Here is a 14,302-nt window from a genome sequence, read left to right as displayed (position 1 = left end):
CTTCAGTGACTGAGGAGCATGGGGGAAGAAACTTCTAATTCTATTCCTTCTTTCATATATAATAGGGAAAAGAATACTTTTCCATTTTCAGGAAGTTGTGGCAGTGGTGTATTTGTTTTGCACTCTCAGTATCAAAGTAAGACTATAAATGCTTCTGCTGGCAAAACTAAGGATCTGGTCTTACACTTGCAGCAGATAATACATGCCATTATCTTACTGCCATTTCTGTGCTCTCGGCCTGTATTTCATGCAAAGTAACTTGAAACATTCCATCCAGAACCAACTTTTTCTTTTATAAACCTATTTAAACAATGTGGTAGGGTTTTGGTTTGTTGGTTGGAGGTTTTTTTGGTTGGGTTTTGGGGGTTTTTTTGGGTTGATTTTTTTTTTTTCTAGAACTGAAACCTGAGAATTTTGGAGTCTGCTGGGATGCAAATAGATATTGAAAATTTGTGCTATTAGATCTTACAGGAACCTTGTTAAAATTATTGCATGTGTGAAGATGAGAAATTGGAGCAACTATGAGAGGCTTGATTTTAGGCAGGCGAGTATTTGGGGGGAAAAATACCTTGAAATACGAGGTTGGATATTTGAAAGAAATACTTGAAATTTTTTTCATCGTGATTTGATGTTAAGCATTTCAAGTAACAGGAGAAAAAACATCACACTCCTCTAGTTCAAAACCTCCATCAGTATTTCAGAGCTTTTCTTTAAAAAGGCATTTTTCTTGGCAGCGCAGTTGTACATTTTTAACATTTTGTATTTGTTGTTTAATATCTGAAACAGGGGAACCCCAAAACTTTTCATTAAAATTTAAGAGAGCTGAAGACTACCCCATTGACCTTTATTATCTTATGGACCTCTCCTATTCTATGAAAGATGATTTAGAGAATGTGAAAAATCTTGGAACAGCTCTGATGGTAGAAATGGAAAAAATAACTTCAGACTTTCGAATTGGTAAGAAAGATTTGCCTATTCTTAAAAAAGCTAAACCAAAATAAACTTTCCTTCCTGATGTTTTTCACATAACTATGTATGAAGAGTAATTTTTTTGTAAATTAGCGCTATTATGGCAGGTACTCTAATACATGGAACCTGTTGAGGAACATAAGAATAGTACCTGGTGTTGATGGAGAAACTGGAACATTAATAAGTATGGGAGCTATTTCTGACATCAGTTCAGCTATAATGTATTTGCATTCTGTTGTGTCATAATACAAATGAGACTTCCATTCTCCAGCAGAGTTTTTATTGTTCTTTTTTAGGCTTTGGCTCTTTTGTGGAGAAAACTGTGATGCCATATATAAGTACAACACCAGCCAAACTCAGAAATCCTTGTACAGGTGACCAGAACTGTACAAGTCCATTTAGCTATAAAAATGTGCTCAGCCTTACCAGTGAAGGCAATAAATTTAATGAACTTGTAGGTAAACAGCACATTTCTGGAAATTTAGATTCTCCTGAAGGTGGATTTGATGCAATAATGCAGGTTGCAGTTTGTGGGGTAAGTGTATACTAGTTTTCTTTATTGCTCTATTAGATTAAATTGTTTGAATACAGCCTTAGTGTTTTATGTTGGCTGACATTTGAACATGTTGTCTCATGATAACAAGACAAGATAGACTATGCAGACTGCATGGATACATGCATTTGTCTACTTTTATAGAGACCTCTAGTGAGTGAATGAAACCAGGAAGTGTTAGTGGCAATGGGAGGTCATGTTCACAGCAGAGAGGTGCCTCCAAAGGCAAAGTGTGTAAAGCCTGCTTTAGAAGAGTCAATTTCTGCTCAAAAGTGTATGAAATCCTGAGTAAACAAGTACTCTCAAATTATTTTAAAGCTTTTTGTGCTCCTTGTGGTTATTTTTCCGGAATAGTGTGGTGAATTGTAACTTCTACTAGCTTCTCACACAGTAGTTCGAAACCTGATTTTTGTTTATTTTTGAAGATCTGATCTAGATCACTGCATTCTTCTTTGGTGTTTCTATAGTCTGGCAGACCATTCTATGCACCTGTAAAACATGGACTCCCAAAAAAGTGATATCCAAGTTTATTGCTTTATTACTGTATTATTTTTGCTGTTGATCAATGGAGTCAGGACTTTCTGAAACAATCTGGAGTCGTATTGCAAAATTGCAGTGTTAATCACAAGCTTTCTAGCATTTATTTGTTGTTTATTTTTGGTGCTATTTATGTGTCATTTTTATTTTATTTTTCTCTTTAAATTAACTAGGGCTTTAGCTTGACGGAAGAATTTTTTTAAAAAATAATAAAAGTAGGAAGGGGCAGGTTACAGAATTAGGCTCTGCAGTTGTGGGGCAGGATGGTCACATGACAGTGAAAAAAGGCAGTCCTCTAGCAAGCAGTATGTTGGGTGCAAATCTGGGGTAGATTGGCAAAGCCTGATGATTCTTTGGAGCCTAATGCCGGGCAAGCTGTAATTATCCAATTCAAGAGTGCAGCAGCGCTCTACATACTAACGTTGTCCTCCGTGCTCTGGCTGTGTGGTAGTCGCATAGAAATGGATTTGGCATTAAAGAGCTGGATTGATGTGCCCAATTGCTAAAATCCTGTTGCTCTTCATATACTCCAGTGAGAACTGGACAGACCAAAGTATGTGTCAAAAAGAATTCTTCTTGCCTTTGTTGAAAAACCTGCAGCAGATGTTTTGGAGCAGACAGTTAATTAAATGCAAGTGCTTTTAAGGTTTGAGTAAATCACATGATTTCAGGGTTACACTTTTGCAGTATGGCTTCTCCTAAGTCTGTCTACTTTTTCTTGTGTTTCTCTCTCTCAAGTGTTGGTCCCCAATGCTATAAATGAAATCGGTAAAAAATACCAAAATGCCTTTGTTTGTTTCCCAAGGAACAAATTGGCTGGAGAAATGTTACAAGACTACTAGTGTTTTCCACGGATGCTGGATTTCACTTTGCAGGGGATGGTAAACTTGGTGGAATTGTTTTACCAAATGATGGGAAATGTCATCTGGAAAATAATATGTACACAATGAGCCACTATTATGTAAGTCTTCACATCATCTTCTAGAGAAACTAATGTTTTGTGATGCTTAAGCTCAAAAAAGCTCATTAGGTCATCTGGTATAGTTTCAGACCTCTGCATTTTGTGAACTTCCCCCATTTACCTTTGTATTACATCAAGTGATTTTAGTTTCACTAAAGCAAATGTGCAAGAATTAATCCAGTCTTAACTGAAGAATTTCAAGAAATGGCAACTTTCGCACTATGATTTCTGGTTTGTGATTTTAACCTTTGTAATAATTAATAATACTGTGTGTCCATTGGCAGACTGGTGGTTCATTTCACTAGTCTTTGTGTTCAGAAGTAGTTTACTACTGTAAAAAATACTGTAAAATAAAGAGCTGCTTGGCCGGGTTTTTTTAAGACTGCTTGAAATCATACGGTTCAAAGTTTATGGTAAAAGTATGCTTAAAAACACTGCCTTCATGGTTTGTTGATAGGTAGATCAGAGAAAAGGCGAGAAGAAAAGCATTAACTGGATGGGGTAGACTCAAACTTTGCAAAGTTTGCGTATTCATCTATTCCTAAAGTTAAATGAATATTGTTCAATAACAACCTAAAATTAATTCAGTTTTATTTCACCTTTTATTTATGAAACAGTGCAAAAGCTAGTGGTTTGCACTGAAACAAATAATATGGAAAACTACCAAAGGTAATTTTCTGAGAACATTGAGATTAAGGATTTAACCTGGAGACTTTAAATGGCAGGGAATATGGTAATGTTACTGTGAAAAAACCACCTGCCTTCATGGGGCATATATGGAATCTGTTCAATGCATGTTTGTCTTCAGAGGTTGTTTTGCTTTAGAACTGTGACATAAGCTGGCTAGTTAGAAGTCTTACATACGTTTCTAAAGGTGGTTTGTATTTATAATGCCCAAGTCTTTCTGATAGTTTTCTAGCAATGTGTTACAAATTTGGATTGCATTTTTTGCTTAATTTTTACAGGATTATCCCTCTATCGCTCATCTGGTACAGAAGCTTAGTGAGAACAATATTCAGACAATCTTTGCAGTTACTGAAGAGTTTCAGGCAGTTTATAAGGTAAAGATATATGACGTGTTTCTGGTCTCTGTACTTTTTTCCATCAAGCACTAAGACTGACTCAGGTTTGCTCTGGAATCATTAAAATTGCTTGATTTGAAATTAAAATAGCTGTGGAAGTGATCACAGAAGTAATATTTTGCTACTCATGTTTTTATTATTATTCTTTTTTTGCTTGTTCAGATTGATACAGAGTTTGTGTGTAATTCCCAAGGAGAAGGTGCCCCTCCTCCTTGCCGCTCTTTATACTTCATAGGCAGGGAGTAGAGAGCATATTTGCAGTGCTGATTTTCTTGAGCATTTTAACAGTAAAATAGATGAGGCTGGGTGTGGACACTGAATCAAGAGACACACATACGAGAAAACATATTTTGTCCTTCGTGGTCTATTTATATTCCTGATGTTTAAAATCAACTAAACTACTGGATGTGATTGTGAAATAGGAAATAACTGTGTAAAGGGCATGGATATTTTTCCTTCTTTTAATGTAACAAGGTGGAGTTTTAGGGTTTTTTTTAAAACTTTTTAAACAATTTGAAACAATATTGAAATTGTAAATTTTTCCTTTTTCATTGGAAATCATCTTTTATCTGTGTATCTTGAACCTGCTAGAAGCCTGGTTCTTAAAGGTCTTGAAGATATGTTGTATGTGGTTAACTTGTACAAGAGAAACTAAATTTAACATGAAAATGCAAAGGAGAAGAAGAGGCTGTATATTTGTGTTGTGCTGCATATAACCTCAAAAATCGTGAGGGTCAATGCTGTAGCCTTCTTTTTTGAAGTACTTTATCTTAACTGGTTAATCCACTAAAGCATTATATCACCATACAGATATTTATGGTACAAATTATACTTTGTTTGTTAGTAAAACTGTAATTTTCCTTCTACTTTTGTAAATACTGAAAGGAATTGAAAAATCTAATACCAAAATCAGCAGTGGGAACATTGTCTTCAAACTCCAGCAATGTGATTCAGCTGATCATTGATGCATACAACGTAAGTTCAGATTTTATTTGGATTGTATCAGTTTTTCTTGCTTCTGAGTTACTATGAGTTTTTCAGGCAGGTACTCCAAGATGGATTTTAGTTTCTCCTACGAAATAGGAAGTTAATATAGTAAACTATAAATACACTGCCGTTGCAGTAAAACCACGTTAGACGTTGAGACACTACAGCAATAGAAGGTTAGATGACGAGAAAGATACACTCTTAAAGCCACTTAAAACAACATTACAAAGAAAAAGTTATCATCAGTGTTTTCCCTTTTAAAAAATAAAATCCACAAGTTTCTTCAGTGTCTTCAGTTCTTGCCTTTCTCCCATGTGGAAACAAAAAGGGCCATTTTACAACCTCTTGACCCCAAAGACAATGTCAACATCAACCTCAGGGACCCCTGGGTTTGGCCCCAAAATATTTTCATCATAGCTGTGTTTGTGTAAGTGAGCCTGATTCCTCCTTTGGGGTACATTGGACAAACAAATGTCTCCAGCATCTGCGGAGACCTGCCCTGACCAGGGTTCAGCCTTGAGGAAGGGGTCACCATAGCGTGACTATGGGCAGCCCTGGGCTGGTGTTCCTTGGCATGTGGGAACTTGTACGATTTCAGTGTGCTCATAAGATTGGTGCTTAGACTGTGCATAGTTGTATAAAGTCTTTTCTTCAGCAAAATGCTTGTACAACTCAATTCAAAGTTAGCTAACAACTTGTTTTAGTCCCTTTCATCAGAGGTTATCCTGGAAAACAGTAAACTACCAAAAGGAGTGACAATCAGTTACAAGTCTTTCTGCAAGAATGGAGTGAATGGCACACAAGAAGATGGAAGGAAATGTTCTAACATTTCAATCGGAGATGAGGTAACTTACACTATATGTGCTGCTACTCAAATATAAGATTTATTTAAAGTGTCCAACACTCGGTATTTTTTTTTTTAACAGTTAAGGCAAAACTCCTTTTAGTAATGTGGCGCTCCATTTGTTTTTCTTTGCAGGTTATTTTTGAGATTAATGTGACAGCTAATGAATGCCCAAAGAAAGGACAAAATGAAACAATTAAAATTAAACCACTGGGATTCACCGAAGAAGTGGAAATTAATCTCCAGTTCATCTGTGAATGTCAGTGTCAAAGTGAAGGAGAGCCTAACAGTCCAGCCTGCCACGAAGGAAATGGCACATTCGAATGTGGTGCCTGCAGGTAAATAAGTAGGCATTTTATTTTTGCAAAAGAGAAATATGAGCAAGACCTTTGTTTCCTCAGTTAGGGTTTACTTGGCCTTACTAATTTTTTCTAGTGAAAGGACAAGAATTACTGCTACAGACCTATTTCTTTTAGGATATTTTGACATACTGCCTTATCTCTGCAAATAATCTCTATACTGGAATTCCTAGTATTGCTCATTAGTTTGGCAGTATTGTATAAGTCAGAATTCATGTTTGGCCTTGAGCCAGTACTTTAAAGGGTATAGGTCTTTCTGCTTTTTCTCTTCATTTAATTTTGAAGACCATGTAATTTATGGGACAAAACTTGATGGTTTTGCAAGTAGTCATACTGATCTAATTATATCCTTCTAATGTGAGATCTGTTGATTTCAAGAAATTCAAAGGCTTTCTAGGTTTTTGGTAGGAGCTTCTACCCATATGGGCACCAATTGTTTCATAGCAGGAAACAGTAAAAAGTCATGAAAGAACCACCTTTTTATTTTGGATGACATCCCAGTCTGTTCTCCCTACTTTATTTCTAACCTTTTGGGGTCTTATTACAGTGTTTCTTCTAATTGCCTATATCTATAAATCTTTCAGAATATACGTGATTTTTTTTTTTATAGTTTTGCTTTTGAAATGTCCGTTGTTGCCAGTCACAGCGATTATATTACACATGCATTCCTTATTACACATTTGAAAATTAAGTTAAATTATATTGGATTTTCTGGCATGACACACAATGAAAGTAGAGCAAAATCTGGGGGTTTCAGTGGAGACTGGTTGAAGATCAACCTAATAGGTAAAGGTTCAAGCCCCTCACCCCCCCCCCCCCCCCAAAAAAAAAAAAAAAAAAAAAAAACAAACCACAAAACAAATCCAAAAAAAACCCAACTCTACAGCAAAAATGAAAACTGTTTCTTCTTGGAAACCTTGAGAGGAAATGGTAAGAGCAGAATGGAATTAGGATCTTCTCTAGGAAAACAAAATCCAGGACTTTGGAAAGCAGTATTGGTTTCTGCCCAGTGAACTGTGACTGAAATGAAATGCAGAATTCTCATTCCTCATGGTTTAATATGCGACTTTTTTTAAAATGAAGCAAAAAATACTGATTTACTCAGAGGATTTCTGGTGTAGAATGGACTAACATCTGCCTGGTGAAGTTGTTGTTGGTAGTTAATAGGTTGTTTAAAATACTGAGCTGTGGTCCCCTAACTGCCTAGTATTCCGTAAGTTGAGGAGTAAGGCACTTTGTATCCAGTGTTTAGTGATCCGTTGTGCCATTTTGCAGTCAGTTTTTGATGGTCCCATTAAATAAGGAGAATAGATTTTTCCCATCTTTGTGTAGAAAGACTTAAACTTGGTATCACTGTTGCTGGTGTCCTTGTAGTTTCTGATGAGGTTGAACAGACCTGTGGGTAAGAACAGCCTTCTGCATTTGTGACAGTAGCAGTTTCCTGACAGAACCATTGTCTCTGATTGTCACCTTACAACAGGTTGTCAATCACTGCTGGGAACAAGAACAACCTCCCATTTGGTCATCAATGTTTTAACTTTGATAATGAGAAGTGCTGATTTCCAAAGATCTCAGATCAGCAGCTCTGAGGATCATCTACTGTCCTGCCTAATTGCTGTTCTTGGGCAGTCTTGTCAATGAAAGATGACAGCATCTACAGTGAACAGTCACTCAATAATTACTGGTCTGTCACATGAGAGAGGGATTAATAGTGGTTATGTGGCAATGTAGTTAGAGGTGGTGACACAGATTCCCACCTGGAACGAGTAGTCTGCATATGAGCAACTTCGTCTAATTTGCTCCAGCGGCTTCAAGAACGGGTACATAGATGTCAGCTAGAAATCTCATTTGAAGTTTAACTTGGAATATCCCTTGAGAAGAGTGGTCACTTTTACTCCTGTTCTTTGTGCTATTTTTGCAGTCTCTTTATTGTATGACTTAATTAAGCTTACATTTTTAGTTGTGTCTTTACCTTGCAGATGTAATGAAGGACGTATTGGAAGACTATGTGAATGTAGTACAGATGAAGTAAATAGTGAGGATATGGATGCTTACTGCAGGAGAGAGAACAGTACAGAAATATGCAGTAACAATGGAGAATGCATTTGTGGACAATGTGTATGCAAGAAAAGAGAAAACACCAATGAAGTGTATTCTGGCAAATATTGTGAATGTGATAACTTCAACTGTGATCGATCAAATGGTTTGATTTGTGGAGGTGAGAAACTACTTCAGAGTTTTCTGCAGGCAAAACTGCCCAGCAGTTTACAAGTCTGTCAACTCAACCCTGTAGAGTAGTGATACTTAGCTTAAAGGTCATAGCCACGTGATAGCAGATATGAGAATAACCATGGGTTTAGTGATTGAAAACACTTGCCTATTAATAAAACAGCTCTCTGTGATCATGAACGTAGAGTGTATTAATACACATTTTTACCTTCCTTGAATCACAGCTCCAAGAAAGATGTAAAGTAAAGTTGACTATTTCTGTTTATTACGGAATTACTCTCAGGTGTTATAGTGAAGAATGCTGAGACAACTGGCTGGAAATTATAATGTTATGCTGGCTCAGTTTAACCACCGTGTTAATCAAAAGAGATAATGACCTCAGCTTACTTGTAATAGTAAGGGCTTGACCTGGTACTTGACAGGATACCAGGGAGGTGCTGTCTTGAGACTATTCTGAAAGGTAAGTGAAGACTAGAATGGGCAAGATGCAGGAAAACAGTTTAAATGCAGGAAGCAAGACTGATGGAACTTAATTCCCAAAATCAAAAGCAATTTAGAAAAACCTTTAGCAGACAGTGTTTAAATTACTTTGTTGTATGTATTTTTGTCCTATAACTTCCCTAGGCTGCTTTGCACATGGAAGTAACCTGGTAGGAGTGTAACTACTACCTCAATTTTGATAGTGATACAAAATTAAAATAGAGAAACCACTAAGCTTTAACTGAATTATGAGAACACCTCATCTGATTTTCTCAGAATATACTATTGCTCGCCAGTTCCACAAAGGACAAGAGCAATGGTGGTAGCGTTCCAGAATATCTGGTGACGATAAGTATTGACTTAAATGCTTTATTCTCAATATAGTGTAGCCAAAGATCTCCCTTCGGGAGATACAGGTCTGTTGTTTCCTGAGTGAGGAGCATAAGGAGCATAAAGTTTGGGTGGGTGAGGTCAGAAGTACAGCAGCTGAATGGTCACGTTCTGGGGAGCCAAAGGTGTTTCATTTTTCTGTGTTGTGAAGTCTAAGTGCATTGCTCATCTTTTTAGGTTTCACTTTATAAATTTGCATAGAGATAGATACGAAGACAGGAGTGATCAATGCATCTATATACATACAAAATTCTGACCTGAAGCAGTGCTGTGATGCTCTCCACCCAGGAGAGATGGCCATCACATTTATGCTGTTCTTGATCAGCTTTCCCTAGTCCTGTTGTTCTGTTTATAAAGGGGAGAAATACCTGTAAGTTTTTCAAGAAGGTAAAATTTATTTTGTAGCTTTTAATTCATTAGTGTATTCATTATCTCTCCAGTAGGGTTTTCTCTTCCCTGTATCTTATCCTGAGATGGTGAACATTTATTTCTTACTGTCAGAGGTTTAGTTTTATGTTTAGACTTCATTTCACTGAAATACCTTTTCAATGCACAGGAAATGGTATTTGCAAATGCAGAGTATGCGAATGTTTCCCCAACTTCACTGGCAGCGCCTGTGATTGTTCTTTGGATACTTCTCCGTGTATGGCGTCTAATGGGCAGATTTGCAATGGAAGAGGAACCTGCGAGTGTGGCACCTGTAACTGTACGGATCCCAAATTCCAAGGCCCTACATGTGAAATGTGTCAGACTTGCCTTGGCGTCTGTGCAGAGCATAAGTAAGTACCTAAAAACCAGAGCCCTAGCTTCTGTGGATTTGAGTTTGTGATACTTACGTGTGCAGAATTTTTAAAACAAGGGTTTTGATACTGTGCTTTATTCTACCCTGAAATATAGGGAAAGCATATTGTATCATTCCTTTAGACAGTAAGAGTTGTTGGGTGAGAATCAAAAATGAACAAGAAAAACATTAATACAGTATTTTGATTGCTTCCAGGTAGGCTAATTATTTCTTAAGTTTTTTTCTTTGCCATTTTTTATTTGGCATACAAATATGTATGTTATGCTGAATCAGTTTTAACCATTCAGACTGACTTGGGCAGGTTACAGCTTTCCCCCATTTTGTGTGTAATTATTGACAGCCAATCTTCTGCAGAGCTGGAGGGAACAGTCCCATCATCTTGACCTTTTGAAATTAATGTAACAAAAATATCTGTATACTGTGCAATTTCTAGAATACTTTAAAACTTCAGCTAAGCTTTTTGCTTAAAACTTTTATTCCAAGATACTATTGAAAAAGTCAGATTATCCTGACAGTCAAAAACTAAACTAGAACTGTGTGGACCAGTGAAATTTGCATCCCTGTCTTTGGAGATCCAAGTTTTTAGAAACCAAGCGTTTTCTGCACAGAAACTTTGAAATAAATTTATGATTAGTGGCTGGGCTGATTCCTGGTTTTTTTTATGCAGGTCTCAGTGCAGTCTTTTTAGTATAAAAATCCTGCTCAGTCTGCTTTGATGAGCTACTCGGAGTGATACGCTATCTGTTTTTTCTAATCTGTCTTGTATCTCAGGTCCTGTTTCACTGTAAATATTCTGTTCCTACACTGCATTCCCTGAGAGTATTCTTTTTTCAGGTGGAGGTGTTAAAGAAGTTTTAGCCTTATTTCCTTTTAGAGATTTAGGTACTTTTTTTTTTTCTTTCTGTGTTTGAAACTTGTGGGTCATCCAGGGAAAGAGGAATTTATTAAAGGGGGCTTTTGTTAATGACAAGGTGCATTAATGTTCTAGCCAGTAAAAAGCCATGTCTTGCTTTATTTTTTTCCTGGCCTTTATGACAAAAAGATTAGCTTCTCTCTCCTTTATGTTTCTTCAGATTAAATGCTAGAAATCCTTTCTGAACGTATTAAACATTATTGCTTCTGATTTATACTTCCACAGGGACTGCGTTCAATGCAGAGCTTTCGATAAGGGAGAAAAGAAGGAAACATGTTCTCAGGAATGTATGCATTTCAACATGACACGGGTAGAAAGTCGAGACAAGTTACCGCAGCCTGGACAGCCTGATCCATTGTCACATTGTAAAGAGAAGGATGTTGATGACTGCTGGTTCTACTTCACATATTCTGTCAACTCCAATGGTGAAGCCAACGTCCACGTGGTAGAGACCCCAGGTATGAACATGGTGTTGCCTACTCACTCTCCTTTCATCTTCATTGTTAATTCATGCAGTTGTGTACCACAAAGTACACAACTTTGGTTGCTTTGTGTGAGTTAGATACGTTTGGAAATGGGTACCTGTTCCGAGTGAGAGCTGTGGATCTCCGGAACTTGAGTGGCTTTTAAAAACCCGAAGTCTCTCTAGATCTAGATTTTTTTCTAACCTTCAGGCTGACAGAAGCAGGTTTTGTGTTTTAAAAACAAAAAGTCAATCAGATACTTAAATTTGTTAAAGTATTTCCACTTGACATACTTCGCAGGCTTGTTTTACATGTCCTGTAGCAAGTCCTAGATACTTCAATTTTGATAACTCTTTTTGACCAGGCTTGTGCTACAGGTTAGAAACAATGATGTCTGGAGGGGGTTGTTGCTTTTCTCTTTTCCTTTTCCGAATAATGTGAGGCCAGACTTAGGCAAAAAAAACACCACCGCAAAACTGTGTATTGTGCTGCAAACTTTAAATTATTTCATGCTGTCAGCATAAAATTTTACTTTTACTTAACTGAGGTAACTTCGAGAATAGATCCAAAAAGGCTTTTGCTTAGTTAGTCCTTCATAGTCAACAGTTCTTGATTTTGTTCAGTCTTCTGATAGAAAAGAGAGAACAATTCTATAGCTCAATCAGTAATTTACTGTTTATTTACCAAAAGTATTTTAGTTGGAATCACAGGATGTTGCATCTAACACTGCAAAAATTCTGGTCTTGTACATTAGCAGTGTGTGGTCTCGTGATTTTTTTTATAAGCCTGACACAAAATACACACCTTACGTGTGTGTTGAAAGGTTTAGCCTTGTATTCTACTCAAGGAATTTTCAGAACTGATCATTTGGGTGATCATCACATAGTACAGATCAGTGGCTAGCGGCTCTTAGAAATAAATATCACTTTAACTCAGAATGTTTTAAATTCTGTAAAAATGTAGTTCAAAGTATAGTGGAGGGCCTTGAGCCCTGTCATCTTTTAAGATGCGGTAACACATGCCATACACGTTTGGCATCTGACCTTTTCTTCATGGATGAGCTTCTATTGTTTTCGTTAAGAGCACAATCAAGCCTTCAGGCGCCAGGAGGCACCTTAATTTGGTGCCATACAGGTGCTGAAGGAGCAAGCTCTGTTCAGTAGAGTTGTATTCAGTGAAGCAGACCCTTGTTCCTTACTGGTTCCCGAGGAATTCCTGTTGCGTCCCTTCCCGCTTCCCTCACTCCTGCAGAGGCCGCTGCCAAGACTGGGGGGAAGCAGTGTTCCTATTGACAGCACAGGAATTGCATTGATTTGCTTCTACCTTTTTCAGTCTGTGCATTGAGCTCTGCAAAAGCCTTTGTTCCATTTGTGATCATTGAGAATCTTATATTAATAGAAGAGTTGGGGGTTATTTTGGAGGATTATTATTTCTATGTCAGTCACCGTAAATCATTTTGCATCTATATTACTTTTTCAAATACATAATTTGCTTATTTTGAAAGTACATGATAACTTTATCCAAAGAAAATGTTCTATTTCAGCAGAGATCAATTCCAAAGATGAGGAAATAACCTAAAAAAATACATATCTATCTGAAAAATCTGTCTCAGAAGCAAAGTTGTTACTTATTTCTGTATATTGGCTACTAACAATAAGTCATCTGAGGTAAAATGAGGAACACCCTTTTTCTGTAATGCTGTTGACAGAGTATGTGGGAACTGTTATGCTCATCTGCATCTCTACTCTAGCTGGTTTAATCACTCCAGCACCATCTTTGACTTGGAGCTCTAGTGTGTTTAAAATGCAACTGCTAGTTATTTAACTCCAGTACTAAGGATAAAACTAAGCTGGGATGTTACATGATGTACATGCCAGAAATTCCTTTATTTGAAAGGACAACAATATTGGCATTTCTCTGATACTCAAAATACTGGCTTCAATACAAAATAAAATTTTAAAAGCATCTGGATGTGCACCACCTTTACCATTTTGTAAAGTCATGCTTCCCTTGCTTTGTTCCCTAGAATGTCCCAGTGGCCCTGACATCATTCCCATCGTAGCTGGTGTGGTTGCTGGAATTGTTCTTATTGGACTTGCATTATTATTGATTTGGAAACTACTAATGATCATTCATGACAGAAGAGAATTTGCTAAATTTGAAAAGGAGAAGATGAATGCCAAGTGGGATACGGTAAGTCAAGAGACTTTTATCTGTATAAAAGCTATGAAAGAAGAATTTTATTCATGTATCTTAAATGTTTCAGATTGTATTTCTGCCTTGTGGCCTACGGAGGAGCAGAAATATCCTTATTTTAAGCTGACTTTAAAACAAGTTCTATGTTACCACCATTACAAAAAAAAAAAAAAAAAAACAACCCATCTCAAACCCAGCCCTCTTTGGGAAGTACCTCCTGGGTTAGAAAAGTGAGTAGTAGCTCCAGCTGAAAGAAAATTTCAGAGAGAAAATGTGATGGTGACAGAACAGTTCAGCTTTGCAGTTCTACCACACTTTTTACAACATATTGTAAAAATGTTTATCAGAAGATGAGTCACTTTTGTATAAAATGAAGAAGAATTTATGCTTGCGAAAGAGATCTTGTAAATACTCCTACAGGTTTAGTTGGGAGATTTCAATTACTGGTCACAGGATCATGGCTGGTACTGGTTTGTTGAAATCTTCCCAGCCCGTTGTCAACAGAAAAGTGTGCAAGAAAAACAAGCCTATGGTCC

The 14,302-nt window shown here is 37.0% G+C and overlaps 1 protein-coding gene across 4 annotated transcripts in view; it reads left to right on the top strand.

Annotated features, from left to right (window-relative positions):
- The window catches only part of ITGB1 (integrin subunit beta 1), a 45,080-nt gene that overhangs the window by 22,997 nt on the left and 7,781 nt on the right, over positions 1-14,302 (top strand). For all 4 annotated transcript variants that reach the window (XM_040590284.1, XM_040590286.1, XM_040590285.1 and 1 more), the window contains exons 5-15: positions 787-957; positions 1,266-1,504; positions 2,865-3,020; positions 3,986-4,081; positions 4,988-5,077; positions 5,794-5,934; positions 6,069-6,271; positions 8,272-8,510; positions 9,948-10,170; positions 11,332-11,564; positions 13,597-13,763. In XM_040590284.1, the coding sequence (XP_040446218.1) occupies positions 787-957; positions 1,266-1,504; positions 2,865-3,020; positions 3,986-4,081; positions 4,988-5,077; positions 5,794-5,934; positions 6,069-6,271; positions 8,272-8,510; positions 9,948-10,170; positions 11,332-11,564; positions 13,597-13,763 (1,958 nt within the window). The remainder of the gene's footprint in view (positions 1-786; positions 958-1,265; positions 1,505-2,864; positions 3,021-3,985; positions 4,082-4,987; positions 5,078-5,793; positions 5,935-6,068; positions 6,272-8,271; positions 8,511-9,947; positions 10,171-11,331; positions 11,565-13,596; positions 13,764-14,302) is intronic.

The sequence above is a fragment of the Falco naumanni genome, chromosome 4, assembly GCF_017639655.2.
Source record: "Falco naumanni isolate bFalNau1 chromosome 4, bFalNau1.pat, whole genome shotgun sequence".
NCBI lineage: Eukaryota > Metazoa > Chordata > Aves > Falconiformes > Falconidae > Falco > Falco naumanni.
The sequence above is the reverse complement of the archived record's forward strand: the minus strand, read 5'-3'. Positions and strand labels throughout refer to the sequence as shown.